The sequence below is a fragment of the Colletotrichum chrysophilum genome (assembly GCF_026319265.1).
Source record: "Colletotrichum chrysophilum strain AFK26 chromosome Unknown scaffold_2, whole genome shotgun sequence".
NCBI classification, from domain to species: domain Eukaryota; kingdom Fungi; phylum Ascomycota; class Sordariomycetes; order Glomerellales; family Glomerellaceae; genus Colletotrichum; species Colletotrichum chrysophilum.
The window spans coordinates 340,752-365,971 of NW_026517289.1; the positions used below are offsets into that span (position 1 = coordinate 340,752).

The 25,220-nt window shown below is 53.7% G+C and overlaps 5 protein-coding genes across 5 annotated transcripts; 4 read left to right on the plus strand and 1 right to left on the minus strand.

Annotated features, from left to right (window-relative positions):
- Window positions 1-459: 459 nt before the first annotated feature.
- Window positions 460-1,967, plus strand: COL26b_000481 (uncharacterized protein; the record flags this gene model as incomplete). The annotated part of the gene is made up of 3 exons (XM_053173449.1): window positions 460-495; window positions 623-1,874; window positions 1,942-1,967. 3 exons carry the CDS (start codon window positions 460-462, stop codon window positions 1,965-1,967), a joined length of 1,314 nt encoding a protein of 437 aa, XP_053042497.1.
- Window positions 1,968-8,510: 6,543 nt separating this feature from the next.
- On the plus strand, window positions 8,511-10,212 carry COL26b_000482 (uncharacterized protein; the record flags this gene model as incomplete). The annotated part of the gene is made up of 2 exons (XM_053173450.1): window positions 8,511-8,730; window positions 8,834-10,212. 2 exons carry the CDS (start codon window positions 8,511-8,513, stop codon window positions 10,210-10,212), a joined length of 1,599 nt encoding a protein of 532 aa, XP_053042498.1.
- Window positions 10,213-10,499: 287 nt separating this feature from the next.
- On the plus strand, window positions 10,500-11,441 carry COL26b_000483 (uncharacterized protein; the record flags this gene model as incomplete). The annotated part of the gene is made up of 1 exon (XM_053173451.1): window positions 10,500-11,441. The coding sequence occupies one exon, from the start codon at window positions 10,500-10,502 to the stop codon at window positions 11,439-11,441; it is 942 nt and encodes a 313-aa protein (XP_053042499.1).
- A 2,485-nt stretch (window positions 11,442-13,926) lies between these two features.
- On the plus strand, window positions 13,927-16,416 carry COL26b_000484 (uncharacterized protein; the record flags this gene model as incomplete). The annotated part of the gene is made up of 2 exons (XM_053173452.1): window positions 13,927-14,324; window positions 14,376-16,416. 2 exons carry the CDS (start codon window positions 13,927-13,929, stop codon window positions 16,414-16,416), a joined length of 2,439 nt encoding a protein of 812 aa, XP_053042500.1.
- A 1,019-nt stretch (window positions 16,417-17,435) lies between these two features.
- Window positions 17,436-21,835, minus strand: SPT6 (Transcription elongation factor spt6; the record flags this gene model as incomplete). Its single annotated transcript, XM_053173453.1, has 4 exons — window positions 17,436-17,695; window positions 17,754-21,381; window positions 21,433-21,609; window positions 21,668-21,835. The coding sequence occupies 4 exons, from the start codon at window positions 21,833-21,835 to the stop codon at window positions 17,436-17,438; spliced, it is 4,233 nt and encodes a 1,410-aa protein (XP_053042501.1).
- Window positions 21,836-25,220: the final 3,385 nt, after the last annotated feature.

Below are 25,220 nucleotides of genomic sequence, written 5' to 3' on the forward strand. Positions count from 1 at the left end.
TTAATTCTCAAATTCTCTTTCTTTCTTCTGCTTCGCTCCCTCCCTCCTACCTTGGGATCTACAAGCGTTTTCCTAGCGTCATCACCACCAAACTTCACCACGACCGTCTTGCGCCCGAAACCTGTCCTAAGGTACCTGCTCCAGTCAAGGCACCCGCCAAAGCTGTCCCCCCAGCGCTCCAGCGCTCCAGTCAGCGTCTTAGCTCCTGGCAATCGGCATCAGGGCACCCTATGCGCCACAGCCAAGCGCGGTAGCTGACTGACACAGCCACGCCTACGTCGTCACCAGCGACAATCAGGTTGCGAAAGCCCACTCCTCATAAGGTTGGACGTGGAATACCCTCAGACAGCGAACACCCTCGTCATAACCTTATCCCACGATTCCTCCGCTGTTGCTCCTCATTGGCACAACTTTCCTCCTTCCTAATCCCATACATCACCACCACAATTCCACCCCGCCATGAGCTTCCGGGGCTTCCAGAAAAGCGTCATTCGGGTACGTGTGTTTCGTTTCCACCAAATGAGGGGTCTTTCCGTCTCTTCCGCTACGTTACGCGACGAGCCACCCGTCTCCTCTACTCTATCCACGCTGACTGTTGACCTTGCTGGGTCTTTCGCGATAGGCGCCGCAACAATTCAAGGCCCGCTTCAATATTGGCGAACACACAAAGGATGCCGTCTACATCGACTCCGAGCGCCGCTTCCAGGAGCTCGAAACCGAAACCAAGCGATTACACGATGAATCCAAGAAATACTTCGAGGCCATCAACGGCATGCTCAGCCATCAGATCGAGTTCAGCAAGGCTATGAGCGAGCTCTACAAGCCCATATCCGGTCGCATGTCCGATCCCATGAGTATCGAGGTCCAGGGTAACCCCGACGGCATCCGCGCCTGCGAGGAGTACGAGGCCATTGTCAAAGACCTACAGGAGACCCTTGCGCCCGAGCTCGAGATGATTGAGAGCAGAGTAATCCGTCCCGCGAACGAACTGCTCGATGTTGTCAAGGTTATTCGTAAGACGGCATTGAAGCGCGAACACAAGAAGCTCGATTACGACCGCCACCGCCAGACCCTGAAAAAGCTGCAGGACAAGAAAGATCGGACCGCCAAGGACGAGAAGGCGCTGTGGAAGGCCGAGAACGACGTTGAGCAGGCCACCCAAGAGTTCAACTACTTCAACGACCTCCTCAAGGAAGAACTGCCTCGCCTCTTTGAGCTTGAGCAAGAGTTCATCCGTCCTCTCTTCCAGTCCTTCTATTACATGCAACTCAACATTTTCTATACACTGCACGAGAAGATGCAGCACTGCGACATTGGTTACTTCGACCTTACCCTCGACGTATTAGAAGCATTCCACAAGAAGCGCGGCGACATCCAAGAGCAAGCCGAGAAGCTGTCCATCGTAAAGTTCAAGACAACCGGCCAGAAGCGTCCTCCGGTAAAGTACGGTACCCGTCCTACGCTCGAAGGCGGCAAGCCTCAAGCGCTCCTTACCGCCGGGCCCTCGTCATCTGCTGCGTCTACAACAACAACATCCAAGTATGGCGGATACAGCAAGCAGGCAGAAGCCAGCGAAGCCAACCCACCTCCTCCCTACTCGCCTCCTGCGACCAACGGAGGAACTGTTAGCCCTGGACTCGCCGCCATCGCCGCCGCAAAGTCGAAGGCGAAGCCTCCACCACCCAAGCCTAAGCCTAGCCGACTCAGCGGTGCTCCTACCGCCGAGACTGTCACCGCCCTCTACGACTATGCCGCACAAGCAGAAGGTGACCTGAGCTTCCGAGCTGGCGACATCATCGAGATTGTCAGCCGCACGAAGAATGAGAACGAATGGTGGACTGGAAAACTAAATGGCAAGAGCGGCCAGTTCCCTGGTAGGTTTCTTCTACTTACACAAATCTTAATGGTGGTGCAACCGTTGGCTAATAGCTGGATTTGCAGGCAACTATGTGAAGTTGAACAGTTAATCAGACTTTCGCCATCACTCACAATGAACGAGATTCTTTGATTTTTCGCCCGAATACATGCGCCAGAAAAGGCGCCTAATGAACGACTGCGAGGACATTAAAGGGAGCGCGAAACAACTTGCATTTGGGGTCTTTGGCGTACGCAGAAGGGACTGCTTGTCATTTCGAGCCGGAAAACACAGAGCAGGACAACAGGGGAGGAGAAATGTGAAGTAGGGGAGTCAAGCAAAGCTTTCCCTCGGGCAAAGTTCCGGGTGGAGTCTTGCGAAGGGCGTGTGACACAAAGACAAGAGCCTCATCTGCATGAGGCTGTTGGGTGTAAGGAGGCACAGCAACAGGCAGGCAAAAGGACATTGCTGCAAGGGTGGGCATGGGCTTCTGATCACACCTACTTTTTTTACACTTCGTTTATTGATCACCGATCTCGCTTTTTGTTTCCCAAAAATCATGACTAAATGTTTCTATTCCAGGGACAAATTGGCTGATTGGTGTTGTGAGCTGTCTTCGTGGCTACCGGACTGTCTTTCCGGTGCCCGGTGTGGGAGACTATGAGGTGGGGGATACAGTTGCACGACAGAAGAACAAGCTTCAATCCCAGACTCTGCAGTGTTTCCAAGTTCCAATGCTCCCATCTGCAGATCGTCTTATCAATGGCAAACATTTGTCTGTAAATGCATGCAGCCTCAAGTTCAAAATCGAACCCCCCGCCAGTCCCCTTGTCCGACTTGCGACGACTTCTCGACATGTAACATGCATGTCTCTGCAGCCCCGGCTTCTTTTGGTCACATCTTGTGTGTGATAAATCACCTGCCTTCGCTCAACATCAAACAAACGATGTTCCACGGCAAGCAGGCTACGGGGAGGCATGTCTCTACTGCAAGCCCCTCCGTATCAAGGCAGGCTGGCGCTCGTGGCCATGAAGTGCATCTCTCTGGAACGATCCAGAGACAGGGCCGCCCTGGTTTGATAGGCAGGCAAGCTTGGCTTCCATCTATCCAATTGAGAGGGACTCAAAGCATGGCCCCTTTGCTGCTAAGGCAGCCTATGCGTATTAGCCCGATGCTGAAGATCAGCTTGATTACATGTATACACCACGCGGCTTATTGCAACTGGGGATGTCAAGGAATAATAAGGCAGAGCTTGATATAATAGGTACCTATGCTGCCATGCTGGGCCCCTTCACTCGGTTGCTCGCTTAATGTAACCAGCCCCTTCCTCTGGCCGGGGTAGGACAGTAGCTCACAGACTAAGGTGAGGCGAAGCTATCGTGCGAACCATGGGCTCCCAGGCGGGGACGAGCCGCACAGCTTGAAAAACAAGGCAACTGAACCCCCTGTCGCGAAACTAAAGTGCAAAGCGACGTGCCCAGGTCACGCTGAGCTGGGCTACCTGCAGCAGTTGAGGAGATTCTGCAGAAGCCCAAGCCTAAGTCCAAGCCCAACCCATGTCCATCGATGGCACCTTCGTCTGTGCCCTGTGTCTGTAGGACGTAGATAAAGTACCTCGCAGCGGTCAATGATCACCGCCTTGGTAGCCGTTTCGATGTCGATATGGTGAGATTCAACCACGTGAAAACAACGTTGAAGTGTCTAGACCGGTCAGTCGAGATGCAAGTATCGGCTGTCTGATCAGCAGCGCCGGTAAGGATGTCAATGATCGCCGCAATATGCAAAATTGAAGCCAGTAGGTGTTCCGATATTTCGCAGGCTGTCCGAGTACATGGCCGGGGTTATGCTACCCCACGCGGTCTCTTTCTTGTCTGACATGCATCCCTCGCTAAAAGATGCATTTCGAGATGTCGGTGCTGCGGCTGGCATCGACTGCGGGGTTGGATAGCATCCCATTGAGCTGGCCTCACAAGATCGTGGCTTCTGCAGATCTAGGGGCGGTCCAACAGGACCGCCAGGCCAGCAAGTGAGCCCACGAAGCTTAATAGAGGGGTCAAAAGAGATGAAGACAAGAGGCCGTGTGCTGTGGTGACTGGGCTGGCCGACAGCGTAGACAATGGACCGATCGTCCATCGCCCCCGAAATTGGACCGTGGAATTGTTTACCCCTCGGGTTGAGAATATTGTCCAGAGCTTCGAGAGATGAACCCCGCGTCTCTGTATCCAAGCTTTGTGGCCAACAGAAGACCTCACTGGCCCTATCAGAGCTCTGCTGACGGCCGGCCGGAATAGAGCGGGATATTGAACGTATTTGTGGTCTTTGTACCATGGTCTCGCTGGCAGCAGGATCGTTGATGAGATCCATAAACGTTTCGCAAGATTGGTGATAAGAACGTATAAAGCAGTGTGTAAAAGTGGCTGCTGGGATGGTTGACCCATCATCGCCTCGGTGAACTGTCGATGGGTCTCGACTTGGTGTGGTCTTAGCGGCTGCAGACGTAGAACCAGATGGATGCTCCATCTCGTCCCCGTCATCCTCGTAATCAGATTGATCACTGTCAAAGTCGTCGCTGCCGCAAAAGGTAAGTTCTGTCCGGTAACTCGTTCGGGTGCTCGAACAGTCGCCGACAAGATATTCCCGTCGGCATTCGACAGCCATGAGTCCACCCCCGACTGGATCCTTCTCGAGACTCAGAGTGCTCCATCTGTCGTCGATTGGTCCCTCTTGATGCTGACGGCGCCACATTTTCTTCTTTGATGTCAGCTGCATGTCTCGCGGGCGTGAGCTACCAACCGGAAAGCGGAACCCATGGTAATATGAGGTCCAGTCCGTTTCATATACGTCAAAACTTGACAGACTCGACAGGCCGTAAAAGTGATCATCTATGATCTCAAAGCACACCGTAGCTCCAATGTCTGAGCCAACGATGTCCTCCAGGTCCAAGTGACCAGAGCCCCACTGTTGATCCCTGATGCTAAAATGCTTCAGTACCCATCGCTTGAAGCCATCGTCCCCGACAAAGGAATGAGTTCCATAATATAAGTAATTCTGGGTGTTGCGCACGAATAGCTTTTGGTGCGATTCGAGACGATGGCATGTGAGCAACTTCCGCTCGTGCAAGTTCAGCACGAGAAGACGGCTGCGACCTTCGATTTTGGGCGGAGTATAGAGGCATGACACTATACCCTCGGCATAATGTATGGGGCGAAACTTGTAGCTATTGTTTCCGAGGTTCTCATCTGGAACGGATCGAAGCAATGCGACAGTATCGATTACAAACTCCACAGATCCAGAATTGTGGAGATCGAGAACACGGAGTCGCTCGGGGCCGAGAGTATAGCAGAGCATGCCGTTGCAGTAGATGAAATCATTGGCGCAGGCCACGACGGCTACTGAGTAAGGTGTGGCTGTGACGATAGCATCTCTGCTTTTGACCAGTCGGCGAAAAACGCGGGCATATTGTTTAGATGACCGGGCAACCCGGAGCTCAGCTGAATACGAAGCATGAGTCTAAGCCACCAAGTCAGCAAGGGACTGCAAAAGTCTTCAGATACGGAACTTTTCTGCGCTACCTCGAGTGCGGTCTTACAGATATCGTCATTAGTGATCAAGTAACTGAATTGTCGGCAGGTAAGAGCGAGGTTGAATATGTCATGTAAACCTAGAGGATTGGTGATGTAGGTCATTATCTCGATAGGCAGCCGTTGCATCCTCGCAAATTTGATGGCTGCCGTAAACCCGTTCCAAGACCATCCGAGAAAAGTGAAAGATGTTGTTGGGTGGTTCGCACGACGACATAAGGCAAATAATAATAAACTTGTATCAGGTCAAGAATATGGGGTGCCACGCGCGAAGGAGAACAGCGTATCAGGCGACGTGGTGCATGATGGGGTACGGCAGCCGGAACTCCATGCTCCTTCAATGAGGAAACAGCACAGAGGTGCTTTATACAGAGTACCGCCCTAGGGTCGGCACTGAGCAGAGCAGAGCAGAGCCTCATGTCGCCCAACTTCATAGCCTGCCGCTTTGTTGGGAATAGCGTGATAGTCTCTTTCCAGGGTGGCTGGAACTGACCGTCATTGACAGCTCCATTAGCTGATGTCAGGTCATCGAAGTTGAAAGGGCTTGCCGGAGCAGAGCCGCAATCTCTGGAAGCACTTGCTTAATCTGAAGGGAGCGCAGGATCAGCGGCTGAAAACCGAACACTTGTCCAGAACAAGTACAACGTGCCGAACTCGAGAATGTTTGGGAGAAATTAGCGGGCAGCACTTGACTGAGGGATTTGAGGCTCTCAGCCTGATTAATGGATCCATGAAAGGGTTCCTGCGCCCCTTGATCTGCTTGCAGAAAAGCCGTTCATCGGAGTTGGTACATAGTGTGTACAAAGTGCGCTATTGCCTGGTACTACCCCCAGCCTTTTCATCTGGGATCCCCCTTGCAGCAACTGGGCCAATCATTTGTATTGAAAATGTCGCTAACACATTGGAACACTAATAAATACCCTGTCTCACTCATCCCGGGCAGATCGTCCCTCACCTCCTCTTCACAGGATTTCAGCCTCAAGAATTCGGGGATCCGTCTCCCCGCCATTATTTTTCTTGTCCACGCTGGTTCCGTCTTAACACCTCCAAATCCATCGCCGGACGCCCGTTTATGACCATTACGATGCCTCACACCTCGTATGTTTGTGCAGAGCGTTGCTGGATTTCTCACAGGCCCCACTACTGTATTAGTTGTCTTACCTCAACTAATCATGTCCTCTAGATGAATTTGAGCATGCCAGAAGCCTTTGATCTAGGGTCGATGGGGTAATGAATGTTAGCTCCTTGAAATTCCAAAGTCTGCGCCCGCTTCCAATGGTACACGCTAAATCAACAAAAGGACCTTGCAACGAGGTTCAGCGAGTCCAAAGTCTCGAAAGTTTTGAGGCTGTGGAGGTTGGATGCCCCATATCCTATCATCTTGGTGTAACTGTGAGGCTCGGCTTCACAGCTGCAAAGATGACAGGGAAGAGTCTCGTCAGTGGAGACTTGAAGATTTTTCCAGCTATGTATATCCGAACAAATATCGTGATTGACCGCCAGTCTAACCCATGGCCGGGTGAACTTGCTCAAAACTGCCAATTGTTTCTTCAGGGAACAACTATGTGGCGTGACTCCATTCGCTGACCGGTGCCCGACGATTCTCGAAGCTAAAGAACATGTCAAGTGACATTCGTACGGCGCATGAAACCGAGTACAGAAGCAGGCTGCGGTTACTGTCCCTATCTCTTCCGATAATACAACTTCATCTTGCTAGTCTACTCGGGCCGAGCTTTACGCCCCTTCCAGAGGTACAGGGCCGTCGACTCAAGCGAATGAAATCAAAATCTCGACGAGGGGCGTGACACCTAGTCTACCTACCACATGAGCTGTGCTACTTCGAGCTCAAATACCTAATGGTTGGGCGCAATTGTATGCTCACGAGATGTCATCTTCCAGGAGACAGGCCTGGACTTTGAAGGCCGTGATTGATCTTAGATAGGACGGATCTGACCGCATCACACTACACCTGTATTCGAAACTGTGATAAAACTTTTCGCACTTGCACGAGGTTGTACAAGATTCAATTCTTAAGGCAGTATCGCCATGATGCCTTTGCGGTAAAAGGCGCCCCACCTACCCACCAGTTTTCCACGAGGCATTATGCGCCGAAAGTGCTGAGAATGTGGCCGCTGCCAGTGCGATATGTCGGATCATTGACCAACTATACCAAAATATCTCGGCTCATTGGGGAAAGTGAGCGCCTTTCTGCCAGCCTTATATTCGGGTGTCGTTGAGGAGATCTCATGGCGGCATCCATGAACATTCGCTGTGTAACCGGGCGCCGGGCCGGAGCTCCATAGTCCATCGGGATTTATGGGTCCAGTCTAACGCATCGACGATCTACCTTACTTAGGTGTCTACGTCAGATATGAAGGCGGGCATTGTTGAAATACGTAGTCAGGCGCTTATTCTGCGAGTTCGGTAAGCGACCAAAGTTCTTCCGCCAGCCCATAAAGATAGCCAGGCCTGTTGGCACTGATTACAAATGATGAAATGGGCAAATCTCCATGGCATCCCGGCCCCAACGCCTATTTACGTTAATTCTTCGCACAAGACCGACAAAGCTACCCCTCCTTCACACTGCTGGCAAAACACACGTCCGAGGTTCACGAATGTTTTGAAGATCCACCGAAGGGCGCCATTGATAATCAGCAGAACTGTTCCTCTGTTTCCAGTCCCCCGCATGGCATGAGTTACTGGGCCCAGGCTGACAGAAGCATGGTGTCGTGCTTCAGCACTGCTGTTACTGACAGTTCCGCGCGGGATTTGAGAATCAGTTCCCGAGTCGGCCAGATGTGCATCACAGAAGAACCCCGCAACCCTTTGACGATGATGCTTCAGTGTCGCATACCCCACCCCGCCGCCGCGCTTCACGGTGTCGGGTACCGTGTGTAGCTCGTTTTTGACACGGACCCAGGGCTGGCTGTCATCGACCGTTCCGGCTGGGTTGGATCAAGATCTAATCCTGAATTCCTTTCTCACGACTTCTTTCCCTTCTTTTTCACACACTCCTACACCTCAATTGAATCCCAGACCCATTTTACCCTGACAGTCGTAACTCAATCGCAGCCATGGGTGCCTCAGAGCAAGTCGACCTCAGAGCGCCTTTCGTCAGCGACACTCTTTTAGAGGTCCGGACAAGCACCATGAAGAAGATGCCGGGTTTAGAGATCGAATCGGGGATAGACAAGAACCTGCGCAACGGACCCATTCGAGTCTCGTTCCTCGGCCTTGAGGATGACGAGCACGACCCGACATTTCACGGAGGTGTCGATAAGGCGATCCATGGATGTAAGTGGCTTACCATCTCTCACGGCGATAGCACATCCAACTCACAGTCAGTCTGCAGATTGTTCGTCGCACTACCCCGGATGGCAGACCGAATTTCCCGCAGCCGCAGATCGCTTCCAGCCGGGCGGCTTTGGCGAGAACTTCGTCACTAAGCACATGAACGAGCGCAATGTCTGCATTGGCGATGTCATTGCCGTCGGCGACGAGGTTGTGCTGCAAGTAAGCTTGCCTCGACAGCCTTGCTTCAAGCTCAACCACCGCTTCCAACTCAAAAACTTCGCCCCGAACACGTACAAGACGAGCAGAACTGGCTGGTACTACCGTGTTCTAAAGGAGGGCACCGTCAAGGCCGGCGACGAGATTAAGCTTGTCGAGCGCAAGTGGCCAGCATGGACTATTGAGAGGGTGCAGGAGTTCCTGCATAGAGACCAGAGCAACTTGCAGATGAACGAAGAGCTGGCGCAAATTGAAGAGATGGGGAAGGAGAGTCGTGGCGCGTTCCAGCGGCGAGTGGCCAAGGCGAAGGCCCAGGCGAAAAAGACGAAGGACAAGGGTGAAGAATGGCGCGACTACAAAATTGTCGAGAAGAAGAGGGAAACATCTCGGGTTTCTTCATTCACTTTGGAATCTGTCAGTGGCGATGCTCAACCCGAGGTCGACATGGAAGGCGCCCATACGAAGATCAAGCTTCCCAACGGACTGCTACGATCCTACTCCATTGTCTCTGGCGAACCCAAAAGATTCGAACTGGGCATCGCGCTCGAAGACGATAGCCGCGGAGGCTCTCGTTGGTTTCACGAATCTGCCAACGTTGGCGACATCGTCCAAGTCGGTCGGATCACTACAGATGTGAAGGTTGCCAGTGCGTCTAGCAACCACGTCTTCATCGTCGGCGGGATCGGCATTACCGCCTTCATGGCGCTCATGGAGGCCTACCATTCAGTCCACTACAATTTTGAGTTACATTACGGCATCCGCTCGGCCGATGATGTGCCGTTCCGCTCGCGCCTTGAGTCTTTTGGCAAGAGCGCCCGCATCTATGATGGTTCCAAAGGAGAAAGAATGGATATCGGCGAGATCATGCGGACTCTCAAGTGGAACAGCCACGTCTATGTTTGCGGACCGACACGTATGATGGAGGCGGCGAAGAAGGCGGCGGAACAAAGTGGCCTTGATGCCACTGACGTCCACTACGAGGCTTTTGCTGCTGATACGACTGGCGATCCATTCGAGGTGGAGGTGTCAAATCGAGACGGCAAGGTTCTCAAAGTCAGCGAAGAGGAAACGCTTCTGGAGGTAGTAAAGCGTGATATCGGCGACTTGGAAAGTAGCTGTGAGGTCGGAAATTGCGGAACGTGCAAGGTAGTGTTGAAGTCTGGTCGGGTCGCCCACAGGGGCACAGCATTATCTCCTGAAGAGAAGGCGGGATCGATGCTGAGCTGCGTGAGCCGTGGTATCGGAAGAATAGCGATCGAGATATGATGCAGAACGAATCAATTTATTTCAGAAACTATTGAGGCAGTCAGTGTTACTTCCGGTGAGTTCACAGATTGCATCGGTGCCGTCGATGCAGCGAAGTCACCGAACTTGACCGAACTTGACCGAGAAAGACGCACAGACCAGTAAGTCGCAATCGATAAGCAGGACTCGGCCCCACCTAAACTTTTTCCCAGTGGATTGAGATTTTTGGAAGCTGCTATGCTTGCATTCTCCGTAGAGAACACGACAAGACTTTTTTGACGTTGCTCGGCCCGCCCGCTGTCGCCCAGATGCCATCAACCGAGTCTCAAGGAGACGGCTTCGTCCTCCTCCCCGTCAAGATTCCCGCTCTTCCGTCTTGTCCCGTCAACGCCGTACACGAAATCCGCGTTCGACGAAACGCGCCCAAGATCCCTACCGAGATCGACGATCGAAGCCTGTTCTTGAAGAATGTACCAGTAGACAGCACCGAGGCCCATTTTCGCCAAGTGTTTGCCGCTCTCGTCGGACCCGGCCGCTTCGAGGGCATCGCATTCGAAGATGAGCGAAAAGCCGCGACCGCCATTGACCCAGCCCAGGCCGTGAAAGTCTCGAACTTTGGCAAGAAGCGCAAGCGCGGCGAGCAGGAAGCGGAGGAAAGAGCGAAGGAGGAAGAAGTGGCACGGCTGCCGGATATTTGGACGAGGAGGCTTCGAAAGAGCGGCAGCAGCGCCATCGTTCTTCTGGCCGATGACAAGAGTGTCGAGCTCGTGTTGAAGGCGATCAAGAAGGCGAACAAGTCGAAGAAGTACCCCGTCTGGGGTGAGGGTGTGTCGAAAGACCTATCTGAACTCGGATCGCAATGGATCTCGACCCATCTGCAACTCTCTCGCTGCGACAAGGTGGCGACGCAGAAGTCAGTTCACGCATTCTTTAACGTCTTCAACCGCAAGGAGAAGGAGGCACAGGAAATGGCCAAGAGGTTACGCAACGAGCCGGACGAAGACGGCTTCGTTACTGTTACGCGCGGTGGTCGTGCTGCTCCGGCGAGCAAGAACGAGGCCGAGGAGGCTCGCCAGAAGATGGTGGACAAGGCAGCCAAGAAGAAGTCAGAGACAACCGACTTCTACCGCTTCCAAATGCGCGAGCGTCGCAAGGCGGAGCAGGCTGCCTTGATGCAGAGATTCGACGAGGACCGAAAGAAGGTTGACGCTATGAGGGAGAAGCGCGGCAAGTTCAGGCCCGAGACATGACGCCGCGGAAGGCCTTTCTTGCAACCAACTACACAAAGATACCCCTGCTTCTAAGCACCTGTATAATGTAAGTTACGTGCGATTTCTTCTGACTTTGTCTTGACCATGATGACGCACGCGGGGCCAGCGAAGCACCTAGAAGTGAAAGACATGCTCTGGATCTGTTGGTGCAGTGCCGACAAACACCGCGTTATCATATCTTCTCAAATTTGTCTGAATTCAAGCAGGATTTGCCCATAGTCTTTCCCGCCTAACACTTGCTTGGATGAGGCTGACTGAATCCAGATTGCGATGGCTTGATCAAACCAACAAGACGGTCACAATTGCATCACCCCAAGCAGGTTCGCATGCGCCTACCATACGAATCTCAACCGCCATCAGGCCAATCATCAAACACTCTGCGGAGATGTTACCAAAAGCAGCCGACACGAATAGGAGTAAAAGAAGAAGACGGCCATGTATTCAGTCCAGTCGAAAAAGAGGATCAACAGGCTCAGATAGTCATGGAAGGAGGCCGGTTTGGCGGCCGCCACGCCGTCTAATGCCCTTCGGCAGAAACATCTCAAAGCCACGTGCTTGCCGGCAAATCGAAAATTTCGTCCAGACGTTTCCAATAATTGGGCTTTTGTTCAAGCAGACCCAGGAGTATGGTTTAGCTCCCATTAGCTTATCCCAGGCCCTAGGCGGTCAATCAAGCCTCCTGAATAGTACGTGGTGCAGTTTTTTCTCGATCCCATTCCAATGCAAGTGCGTCGTCTATTTTGCTTCGAACACCCTCATTCGGCAGACAAGTCTTGTTTTAGCGCCGGGCGGTGGTATCATGCTGCTCCGTCCGTTGGTTCTAGTGAACAGTCTACCGGACGCGATGGCGCTCCCATGCCATCGGCTTCTCGCACGACTCGACGTGGGAGGGGGCCAGGTGCAAATTCTGTTTCGTGCGAGACAGGATCGAAAACCAGATTCCCTTGGCTGCTGCTGCCTGCTGTGCTGCAGGTTCAGTGACCAAAGTCCCTTCGCATACACGACTTTCGCATACTTTGCCGCATGACCACAGCTTGGTAATTTAACAACCCCGGCACGATGCCATTGCTTTTGGGTTATCGTGGTTGAACTGTGGTCTAAAGGCTTAAAGCAGCTTTTTGGCTCGGCGTTGGCTCTATTTGGGCATAGCTCAAAACTGGTGGCCGACCTGAGATTTTCACTTGGCATCAACGGAGTAAACCCCTCACTATCCCACCAAGATGTTCACAACTCGCCCATATTCTTCCCTCTCTGAGCGCTGTGACGGTGCCAAGTGATAGCCGCATTGACGCTCCGTACTCCTTCAGCTCTCCCAGAATAGCCACCAGGCGGAAGGCTTCATCGACGTCCATCTCTCACCTGAAGCCTCATGTCTCAAATCTCTATTGACTATTCAAGAGTCCTGTTGCTCAATGACCTTGGCATTGCACGTGTATGTCGAAAAGAAATGTCGAAGCAAGTGGAAATTGATCGCAGGAAAGCACCTCGAACGACTCATGATTTTCTACGCCGCGGGGGAGAATATTGAATTATGTGGCACAGCCCAGAACAGCAACTATGTCTGACGAACACCTGCCTCTGCTGGCCGTTATCACGTACCTGCATTAGACATCACGCCAACTTGACAAGTGCATCCGGCGACCCAGACAACGTGTCGTAGGAAAGGGGAGGGTGGTTCTGAGTCACAGTTAACAACCAGATAGCCGCAACGCCACTAGGTGCGGCTGTCGCTGAAGGCTTGCGTTCTGTACCACGTTCGAATAGTCACGACGCTACGGTCACTTCAAGTTAGCACATCGGGCGACACACTCGCGACCCTGGCAACATATCGCGGCGCCCCGTGGCAGCCATCGCGGGATCCCTCCAATCGCTGTCAATCATTGCCTTTTTCGCAATTTCCCGGGCCCCTTTCCCGCAGACCTGACCCGCAGGAAAGGAACCTCCACCGAACTTGTGCCCGGACCTTACGGCGCTTGGCTCCGAAGCCGCCATTATTGGACTCTCGCGTGCTTCCCAGCTGCTATCGTGAGGCCTTATTCAACATAGGCTTTTCCTTTCTGGGCCCCAATTGCTCGACCAAGCGACCCCTACCCGATTTTGCAGAGCTTGCCAGGCCATCGAGAGCTACCCCTTCCAGGAGAAGCCCGGCCCTCACTAGGCCGGCTTGCCTCGATGCCGCTGTGCCCCCTACCCGCGTGTAAGTGCCCGACTTGCCAGCAGAGAGAGTCTTTCAACCACACACTCGCGATGTGCAACCAAGGGCTTCATAAGAGGGCACCTTGTCCACTCGACAAGGGTTTCCTTTTCCCTTCCCTCTTCACGCAGCACCTCGACAACTCCTGTGCCGTCCAGCAACCTCCAGAGCCACCTTGCTCGTCCAACGACGTATCTTTCGTCAAGTCACTCGTTTTTACAGACACCTAATACCTAGTCTCTCGTTTCAATAATCTTAATGCCGCTCAAAATGGCCCCTTCGCTCGTTACCATCGGCACTGCTGCCTTGGCCTTGGCTGGTGATGTTGCTGCCAAGAAGTTTTCTCTGGCCGATACGTACGACTCGACCAACTTCTTCAGCAAGTTCACCTTCTTCGAGAGCAACTACAACACCTCGAACTACAACGACGTCGACCCAACTTCGGGCTACATCAACTACCGCTCCCAGGCGGATGCCCAAGCCCTGGGTCTCGCGTCCACCGCCGGTGGCGAGATCTACCTGGGCCTCGACGCCAAGAGTATCACCCAGTTCCCTGGAGTTGGTCGCTCCAGTGTGAGACTTGAGAGCAAGGAAGTCTACAACAAGGCTCTGATTGTCGCTCGCTTCTCCCACTTGCCCAAGCCCGTCTGTGGTGCTTGGCCTGCCTTGTAAGTCTGTTAGTTACACTGTTGTCAACATCGGTACTAACATTGGCAAAGCTGGTCGTACGGTTCGCCTTGGCCCACGAAGGGAGAGCTCGATTGGTTCGAAGGCTGGAACCTTAACAAGGTCAACAAGCCCGCCGCTCACACCTACAAGTCCTCGGAACAAGGCCAGTGCCTCATCAGCTCGACTGGACAGACTGCCCAGGTGGACACGCCCAACTGTGATCAGGAGGCGCCCAACCAGTATTCCAACCAAGGTTGCACAACCTCGACCACCTCCTCTGACCCCTACGGCTCCTCCGATGGCGGTGTCTACGCTGTTGAGTGGACCGATGATTACATCAAGTTCTTCTCCTGGCGATGGGGCTCGGTTCCGGACAACGTCAACTCCGACTCCCCTGACACCGCCACCTGGGGCACTCCCAGCATGCTGATCGCCAACGATGCCTGCAACATCAACAGCCACTTCAAGGACCAGAGACTCGTCATTAACATCGGCATGTGTGGTGTGCTTGCCGGAAATGATGGCGTCTGGGGTAGCGAATGCAAGGCCGCCACAGGCCATGCTGTTTGCTCTACCTACGCCGCTACGAACCCATCGGCTTTCAGCGACACATACTTCAAGGTCAAGGACATCCGCATCTTCAAGGAGGGCGGTCAGACTTCCTCCACTGTCTCTTCCTCTGCCTCTTCCACGGCGTCCTCGTCCGCTTCTTCCTCCGCCTCCGCCTCCGCATCTGCCAGCCAGTCTTCTTCCGCCAGCGCATCGGCTTCTAGCCTCTCTGCCACCGATTCTGCTAGTGCCAGTGCCACTGCGTCTGCTTCGGTCAGCGGCTCCGCCTCTGCTCAGGCCTCAGGCTCTGCCTCATCTGCCACAGCCTCTGGCTCTGCCGCTGCTTCCGGATCTGCCACAGCCTCTGGCTCTGCTTCCTCCGACATTGCTTCCGCTTCCGCGTCCGCTTCTGCTTCTTCCCAAGCATCCGGCTCCGGGTCCAGCGCAGCTTCCGTCTCTTCTGCTGCTGCCTCTGCTTCCGGCTCTGTCACCGACGCTGGCACTGGTCCCGTCTCTGGAACCGCCAGCGCGTTCTCGACCATCACCAACAACTGGAACCAGACTTCCGTCATCCCCGCTCCCACCCCTGTTGTCTCTTCGTCCTCCGTCGTCCAGTTGACTACCTCAACAGTCTTCACCACCCAGGTTTCCACTGTGACCTCTTGCGCCCCAACCGTCACAAACTGCCCAGTCGGCGCCGTCGTGACCAAGACCATTGCCCTCTACACTACCGTTTGCCCCGTCACCGCCGCGGTCAAGACTACCTCCGCCAAGGGCAATGGCAAGGCTTCGACCAAGGTGAACAAGAGCAACACCACGAAGGCCACCACAAAGGTCAACAAAAACACCACCAAACCCACCACCAAGACGACCCCCCCTGGCGTCAGGACCACCGTCCTCACCAAGACCTACACCATCACTAAGTGCCCGTCTTCCGTCCCCAACTGCCCTATCGGCAGCGTGACTACGAAGGTCACCACCAAGGTCATCACTCCCACGCCCAAGACGACCCCCAAGACAACCACTAAGCCCGCCAACGGAGGCAGCAACAACAAGGTCTCTACCAAGGTCTACACCACGACTTACACCATCACCAAATGCCCTGCCTCCGTCCCCAACTGCCCCATCGGCAGCGTCACGACCAAGACCGTCACAAAGGTCACGACCCCTGGTGTTCCGGCCACCCCCAAGACCACCCCCGCGACCAAGGTCACCAAGGTTATCACTGTCAGCACCACTCCTGCTAAGACCACGGGCGGCAGCAATACGAACAAGAGCAACAACAGCAACAACGGCGGTGGCAGCAACACAAACAAGAGCAATAACGGCAACACTTACAGCAACTCCACCACCGCGGTCACCAAGTCATCCACCGTGTCCAGCGCCAAGGCCTCTGGCACCGCCCCTGGCGCTTCCACTACGGTTTGCTCCGGCGCCAGCTGCCCGGCGACGACGAAGCCCGTCATCACCAACAACGCCGTCCAGGCTGGCGTCAGCTTTGCTCTCATGGCGGTCGGCGCTTTTGCCGTCTTCGTTCTGTAAAGGTGTCATGATATGATTCCTGGATAAATGATCCGGGAAATGGATATGCTATTGTCTCGTTTGGAGGCACATTACGTTCCTTTTGTCACAAATCTGCTTCACATAGAATCTAAATTTTAGACGTTGTGTACATAGAATTTCGCTTCTGGTGAAGACAGCTTTTCTATTCAATAATACGATTGGAGTTTGTCACTAATGTTCCCTCTCTCCGTTTGCCTAGTGGATTACATTGCCCTTGCATTGCCTGAACAGTTACTTACCGTGGTTCTCTAAACACTTGTCATTTCTATCATCGGCATGTTCGTGAGGATCGCTGCATGGGGAGGGCTCTCACAGATATTCCACAATCTCGACCCTTTCCTTGAGAGGCAGGAACCAGACAAAGACCCGAAAAAAAACCAAGCGAAGAAAGAGATAAAAAGGGATTCGAGACCAAAGGCTCTAACGCTCGATAAGCATGATCTCTGTGTTTCAGCTGGTATAACTGCTGTACCAATACTGGGCATATTCACGGCCATTTGTTCCAGGCGCTGTTGCTGAGGCTCGAACGTAACCTCCTCATATGCCTACCTACACTGTTCTACGACCACAGGCACGGGATATACATGTTGGACCCCAAGGCATTCGGCACATGCGAACTTTCTACAGCAAGCGAGATCACCTCGAGTACTTCACGCCAGATCATAGACGGATGTTCATCAATAGACGCCAATATTTTTTTTATCTATGGCCCTGAGCCTTCTGAGCTTTTAGGTAATACTTTTACATGAATGCTGATTGATCTTGATCTTCCGCTCTTCGCCCCCTTCCCATCTCGTCCAACGTTTCCGGAATTGCCCTGGAAAATACTAAAATAAACAAATAGCCGCCACCGTCGGCTTGGGCGCAGGCGACGTCTCATTCCCCGACTGCAGTAATTTTCTCGTCACCAAGTGCCTCGCCCATCATCATCAGTCTCAGTAGTAGCTGCCGATGTTCGCAACGCCTCTTCTGTAATCCCTCGACTCGGAGGGGGGAACCTATCTACCGCCCTTCTGCATCTTGGTGATCTCAGTCTGGTACCGAATCTTGAAGCCGTTGCAGAGCGCTCTCATGTCGGGGTAGGCCTGTTTCAGCAGCTCGAAGCCACCGGGAATGACGCGGACAGGCCAGGAGTTGACTCGCGACGAACGGCTGGCCTTGAAGCAGAGCCAGAAATAGCCAGGGTGCTTAGTGTCGATGCAGAAGGCGTAGGCGGATCGGTTGGGGTTGGCGTCAATGTACGTTGTAAGCCATTTCTCTGCAAACATTGTTAGCTTTGATCGACAGCTTGTCAAAAGAATTACAGGTCAACTTACCGAGGTCTGGCTTGGAGCGCTTCTCGAACTTTTCGTGCTGCATCATCTCGTCCACCTTTCTAGACATGGCCTCGATGTGCTCGTGGATCAGTTCGTCAAGATCCTTGTAGGTGAACTTTCCGCCCACCTTGAGCAGCTTGCCGACCGAGAACTCATTATCTTTTTGCAATTCCAAGACATCAACATGCTGGAAGACACCGTCGGCGACCTTCCAGGTAATAGCAAGATGATCGTTGCCCTTGGAAGAGGGACGGATGATGACTTCTCCGGCTGGCTGAGTACCAAGCCATTGCTCTGCCTCCAAACCATTGAAAGGCTTGAACATGGGGTGCTTGATGACTCTCTGAGTGCGACCCGTGGTCTTATCCTTCTCACGCAGCTCTTCCTTATCGGCTGCCTCGAGTCTGTCATCCCACTGCCCATGACCGTGGTAGAGCTGCCGCTTGTACGGGCGCTTGACTTCGGCATCGCGGGCGGAGAGCTTGGCAATAAAGTCCTTGTAATTCACATCCAGAACCTTGGCTTGTACCGTTTGCCCCGTCGAGAGAATGCCTCGTACCCGTACGCCGTCGGGGCCATCGTGCGACTCGATACGACCCTCAATACCGCAGTCGAGTTTCACAATCGCAAAGTCGTCCTTCACAACCCGAACGTTCACCGGAATGATCATGCCCTGAGCAAGAGTGTCCTTCGTCTCGCCAGTAAACATTGTGAAAATCTCGTTCGCGCCAAGTGCGGCAAAGTTGCGTCGGAGTTCTTCGTACGGCGCTTGCAATTCGGCTCGGATGGTTTCGAGGGTCGCGCGCTTCCTTTGACTGTAGTTCCGCTCCAGCTGCTCGGCATACTCCTCCAAAATGAGCTCATTGACCTTCTCCTGTTCGTCCTCCTTGAAAAGCTTGCGGACAATGGCCCCGGGGCCGTTATGATCTGTCTCGGCCTTGACGTCTTCCTCATCGAGTTCCAAAGCATCAGCCGCCATCTTGCGACCAAGTTCGTAGTCCTCGGGGTGGACACGAGTATTGTCCAGGGGATCGGAGGTTGGATTTGTCGCATCGTAGTCGATGAACAGGAAACTGGCGCAGTTGTTCCATACTCTAGGGCCCACGACTGGCAGTTTTCCGCTGTCCGGATCACCGACCAGCTCGTCTCTGCTGCTGACAGATCCGCCATTCGCGTTGATAGCCTTAATGACACTGGTAGCCTTGCGCGGGCCAAGGCCAGCAACATAAGGCAGCAAATTAGCCGTGTATGAATCGCCGATGGCCTCGTTAATATTCACGCCACACAGGTTCACCATGTCGACCATCGCTGACTCCAGATGTTTGAGTAGCTTTTCTTGGGGCAGAAGGTTCTGACAAGGGTGGAAAGCCAACGACGCAATGTCCTTGCCTAGAGCAGCGTATTCCTTCAGCGGGTTCTGCATATAGTGCGCCAGAGCGATGCAGTATCTCGTGAGAGGGCTAAGGGTCGGGTGTTCAGCCACTGCTCGCGGACTGTCCTTGTACAGACGGGCAACTTCATCGTTGACGATGATAACTTCGAGGGGCTCGGTCCTGTATTCGCCAAGCTCAGGATCGTCGAATTCAGGGCCCATCAGGCCCTTTTCGTTGATCAACGACTCCAAATCTCTAACAAGCTTCTGGGTGTCTGCGGAAAAGCCACTGACACCGATGGCATCGGGGCGGCGTCTGTTGACGATGTCAACAAATTCCGCACGGGTGGCTTCGTCACGCGCGAGATTGCCAAGCTTGCCCTGTTCAATGACGCGACCATCCTCCTCGACTGAGACCCATGAAGTGGCATCTCGGGCGGGATCTCCCATACCGTTGGACAACGTGATGATTCGAGGCACGGTACCGAGAATCATGCCCTTGGGCTTATACGGTGCTTGATCGAGTCTCTTGGCGTACTCTTCGCGGCAAGACTTGAGCACCTCCTCCTGACACGCTGTACGAAGTGACTCCTTGACACCCTTGGCGATGATCTTTGAAAGGCGGGGAACAACGATATCAAGCACCTTTTGACGTTCCTCATTCCACCGATCAGCAATTTCGCTGTAGTTGTCCGAGATAAATTCTTGGCGTAATTGGCGCTTGAAGCCGTCCTCATTCTCCAAAGTCAACTTGACCTCAATGAGGCCCTCTTCCTCAGCCTTCATCATCTTGAGGTAGAGTTCAGGCTGTCGAGCAACATCGGCAATTGTCTGGTTGATGAGATACTTGACTTCGTAGAACGGATGCGACTCGTCGATCTTCTTCAGACCCTTTTCCGTTCGACGACAGTTTATCTCGCCCATCTGGTAGAAGTTGATCCTGAAGTGTTTCCGCATGCGGGGGTTGGCGAATAACTCTTCCGCATACATCTGGCGAGCAGCGTTTACAACGGAATCACCAGTCTGGAAGTCCTCATCGGTGAGCGAGTCAGCGAGGTCATCGGGGAGTTGGCTGGGATCATCAGCAAAGACTTTGTTGCCCTCTCGAAGAGTGTTTTGCGCGAAACGGTCAGGGGTGATGCCATAAGCGCGGACAAAGCCGGCTGCTTTGCTTCTGCGAATGCGGTCAAACAAGTTCGATTTTGAACCCGGACGCTTCATCTGATTGCCATTCCCGTTGATTGAAGACAGGTCCTTCAGCTCGGCCGTGTACTGGAAGTGGAGGTAGTCCTGGAGGTCCTGCAGCTCCTCCATGGTGGCAGCCTGGGAAATCATGTCTGTCAGGACATCATCGTTAACGCTGGCCGACTCTTTTAGGCTCTCAAATGTCTTCTCCAGCGAGTTCCGCTTCTCAATAAGAGAGCGAAACTTGATGTCAAGCTCGAGAATGCGCCACAAGTCGTCCTGAGTAAGCAGCTTGTCGGCGCTGACGATGTACTCAGGGGCGTCGGGATCATCGCGATGGTCGGGGTTCTTCGTTTTCTTGGCGTGAATCAAGTAGTCCTTGCGGTGTTGGAAGACGTACGGCACTTCAACGTCGTCGACGACGAAGAACTCAAGAACTTTGCCGATAGCCTTGGTGAAGGGCGAATGAAGTTCAGACTGGAGAAGTTTTTTGGGCCACATCAAAGCTGCGATCCACCTGGCTTCCTCCTTGAATTGCTCTGCAGTTATTTGCAGATGCTTGAATGGCTTTCGGTCCAGCTGGAATCTTTCGGGCTCGTCGGTAAATCGGATTTGGTTGTCCTCGTCGGTGAGCAACTTCTCCTTCAGCTGAGACGGCTCGAAGACGTCCTTAAGCTCGATGGTTTGCTCTTCACGCTCACGATCCTCTTCTTCGTCTTCCATCTGCAGAGCCCAGTCGTAGTCCTCGCCGTTGCCGAAAATGGCTTCCATGTCCTCCAAAGCATCCTTATCAAGGCCAGTGGTGTCCACGACACCGCCCACGCCCTTGTCGCGCGGCCGTGCCACTTCTGCATCTTCGAGTTGACGCGCTCGCTCGTCCTCGTCCTCGGGGAAGTCCTCTTCAATAAAGTCATCGAATTCGTCAGCTTGGGAGCGGTAATTCGCTCGGCCGTAGTGTCTTTGTTCGTTGGCCTCCTCGTCCTCGTCCGAAAACATGTCTTCCAAGCCGCGTCGCTCGGGGCCTCTATCATCTTCGTCTCGATGTCCTCGTTTCAAACGTTTGAATTTTGGCTAGGTAGCTGTCAGTAAGGAGTAAGGCGGCGCATGTTGATCGGCGCCTACTTGTGTGGGTGCTCGACGTTCGATCTGTTCTCCAATGAGTTCCAAATCGTCCTCGTCAAGCTGCTCCTCTTCTTCCCGATCGCGGTGCTCGCGCTTCCTCTTCACGATCCGTTCTTGGGCATCTGAGTCCTCGCCTTCTTCCTCTTCATCCTCGTCGACGATGAAACCTTCGCGAATCTTTGGAGAGACTTGGATTAGTGACCGGTTCTACAGCACGGCGCTGGGTCCTCCCTACCTTACGCGCCTCCTCCTCGTCATCGTCGTCTTCTTCTTCCTCGGAAGAATCCTCAGGGGCAACGTTCCTCCTGCGAGAAACGGGCTCGGCATCTTCATCCATGGACTCGTCATCCTCATCATCGAGCTCGGCCTCGCCGTCAACGAAGTCACGCATCGACTTGCTCATCTTGATCTCGCCAAAAAGGGCAGTCGCAGTACGCGGTTGATGTCACGTCGTGATTGCTGGCGGGTTCGGCGCGATGAAAGGTTCGAAGACAGAGTTGCCGGCGAGATTTTGCGGCAGGAAGATTTTTTCAGCTGAACCCGTATTCGCGAGGTCTCGAGTCGAAGGATTGGGATGGTTGCTGGAAGAAAATGATTAAAAACTGAAGAAATGCGCCCGTCGCCAGACAAATTTCGGTCGCCGCTGCACTGGGAATAATTGAAAGCTTGGACCTTTTGCGCGCCTCGTTCGCTGGACCTCAGCCTCGCGCAGGCAGGTTCAATTGGCTACAATTATCCGACATCCGATACTTCTTATCTTATCAGTTAGTCCGAGATACCTTAGCCAGCCCAAATCCAACTTACCTAAGCTTGTCCCGAGGCGAGACCCCTACCTTCCCTGTTGGGTGTGGTCAATCCCAGGAAAACTAGCTACCCCAGTCTGCTAATCCACAACCCGCCATTCAATGGTCGTGGCTCATGACTCTCCACGCTGAATTTCAATGTCTTCCCAAGGAACAGGGTTACTACAGAGGTCGATAACCATTGATCACGTTGACGAGCTTACTCAACACAGTGGCTCCAGGCCGGCGATACGCCAGAGATGCTTCAGGACTCTACCAAACAAGCTGCCGTGAGCGGTGAGAGTTCCAGAAAATGCAATGTTTGGGACGGCATGCTTGGTTACCAAACGGACTAGTTTCCTATCCCGCCTTATCCCGTACTCGAAAGGACATATCGGATGCCAACCTGCTTGTTGCGAGTGGACATGGGTAGGTGAAGACGTGGGCTACTTTGCGTGGGGATTCGTCGAAAAATATGTTTTTGAGTTCATGATTGGGAGAAACTGAGTCAAAAGGAGTCGAATAGGTCGGTTGAGCCCTGAGGGACCCCGTTCTTCGTCTATCAACATGACACAAGACAGCACCGTCACAGGGAAGCGCATTGCAGCCAACAGCGACAAGCGAGCCACGGATCCATCGTGCAGCCCGCGATAGCACGGTTTTTCGCGCTTGGGCAACCAGATGGAGCCCGTCGGGAAGCAGGTCATACACACAGACGCACGGGTTAGTTGGGGGTGAGGGGCCAATAAGGACGGGCGGCGAGACACTGAGACACCAGCCCGTTTGGCGATTCAAGGCCCCGGTGCGGGAGAAGTGGAATTTCTCTGCCATCGTTGGCTCGAAGCGATTCATCGCATCAGTCCAAGTCCCAGCTTTCAACGTACAGACGACCAGGCCCCTGTCTGAAGCCAGGAGGTTGGTGTGATGGGTTGAGAGGGTGATGGAGAAGTCCACAGGATTGGATTGGACTGAGCTATCTGAAATGTGGAAGAAGCCAGTGAGGGGCGATCATTGATGTACATCTGCTTTCAACGTCTGGACGATGTGGGTGGTATTCTTTGACGAGAGACGGTAGAAGTCTCTGTTGGCGCTCCACACGAGATCTTCTATCTTTCTGTCGCCTTCTCTGCCTCACTTCGTTTGCCGTCTGTCGCCGGGAAGCATTCAACTGGATGTCAGGCACACAGGCAAATGACGAGGTCGTACGTCGTTGGAAGGAAAGAGTTGGGTTGATGCGGCTGGGCGTGTTTCTCGGGTGTCGTAGCCCAATCCGAAGCCTGCTACTGGCGCCGACGAGCTGACAGGCTGGCTAGGTGTGGCCACAGGAGTGACGGTCGTTGGCAGACTTACAAAGATTGGCCAAAGGGCAGCCGTACGGAAGACAGAGCGCGAGTGGTGAGGTAAGGTACCTTACTTCAAGCGGGCATCTCGAAAACGTGCCGTCGATGTCGGAATTTAGATAGAAGGTACTTCCCTGGGCACTGCAAAATAGTAGAGGATGCATGTCCACCTTTGTCCGTCACGAATGTTCACTAGTGGCCCCACGATTCTACAGGGCCCCCTAGAGATTCAAGCGTTTGGCTGCCACTGTGGCCCTAAAACGTGCGTCAAGTTACCTCTATCCCGTACTCCGGGGCTGGGTCTTGACGCCTTTAAAACACTGGCCCGGTCTAGTGCTGGGCTGTGGCCCGTCAAGACTGGTGCTAAGATGCTGTGGGAGGAAGGAGGTCGGGTACCCAAGGCAACCTCGGAGGTAAGGTAATAGAAGGTATTCATCGCATCCGCCATCAGCGCAGACCTTGGAAAGTTGGGAGTTTGGGGCTTGGGTTCTGAAGACACAACAACAGCAGGCTTCGTGTGATCCGAAACCGTCCCTGGGCGCTGATTTGTCGGCCAGACATGCTGGAGACCGGTGTAAGACGATGGATAGGCGCAGAGTACATGGCAATGCCTACTTTAGGTGGCATCTAAAGCAGACTAAGTGGACGGGACCGGACTGGACCGTGGCTCTTTGGTGGGCTGCATCCGCACACTGAACCTGGACCTGGATTTACCTGCACCTGCTCGCCTCCACGGCAGCAGCCTGAGCACCAACCAGCGCCCGAGTCTGCACTTCTGCACTCCTGCATCTCTGCATCTGCCCCTCTGCACCAGCTCCCCTCTCCCCATTCACTGCTGCACTTTGCACTTCGCATTGGGCACTGAGAGGCACATCTCACTGATGGTCACTGACTGGATGTTTGTAAACCAAGCCTGGAACCTTTGACCGGGCCAGTCTTCTCCCATTCTACTCCCACCAGTCCAGTCCAGTCCAATCTGAATCCTGAACGCTCCAGTGTTTTTTCTTCCCTTTCACTTCTGCATCTGTTTCCGTCGTCTGGTTCTGCTGTGTACCCTTTCCATCTTTTTTTCCCCATCCCTTCCCCTCCTCCCCTCCCCGTCTCCTCCTTCACCAACCAGACCCGACCCACGTACCGCCTATTTTCCTATCGAGAGCAACCTCATTTGCGTCTACGAGGTCTCATTAACTCCTTTCCCAAGACCACGGAGCACGTTGCCTATTTCTCGCTCGCCACCCCTCCCCCCTCGCTCTTCCTCGGAGTCGCCTCCCTATCACGCCGTCCAACCCCACCTTGGCCGAAACGGGACGGGACACCATCGACGACAACCACACCGACAAATTTCGAGCCATCTACGCCCCTCTTTCCCCCTTTCTGCAGGCAGTCATCGACCTCGGAATCTATCCATCGCTCCGGTCCACCGCGAGATACTAAAACCCACCACTCGGCCACTGCGACTCTGCGATAGCAACGTTCTCCCGTTGCCAAACGCCCATCCGCTGCCTCTCTCTCTCGTTCCCGATCCTCACCCGACGACCCCGATTACCCCGTCGCCGGAACCTTACCTTGCCGCCGTCTTATTCTACGAGCGCGCCCCAACATATGGTCGCGACTCTTCAATCATACGGCGGATTCTCAGGGTAGCTGTTCGCTCGGTCCATATCCG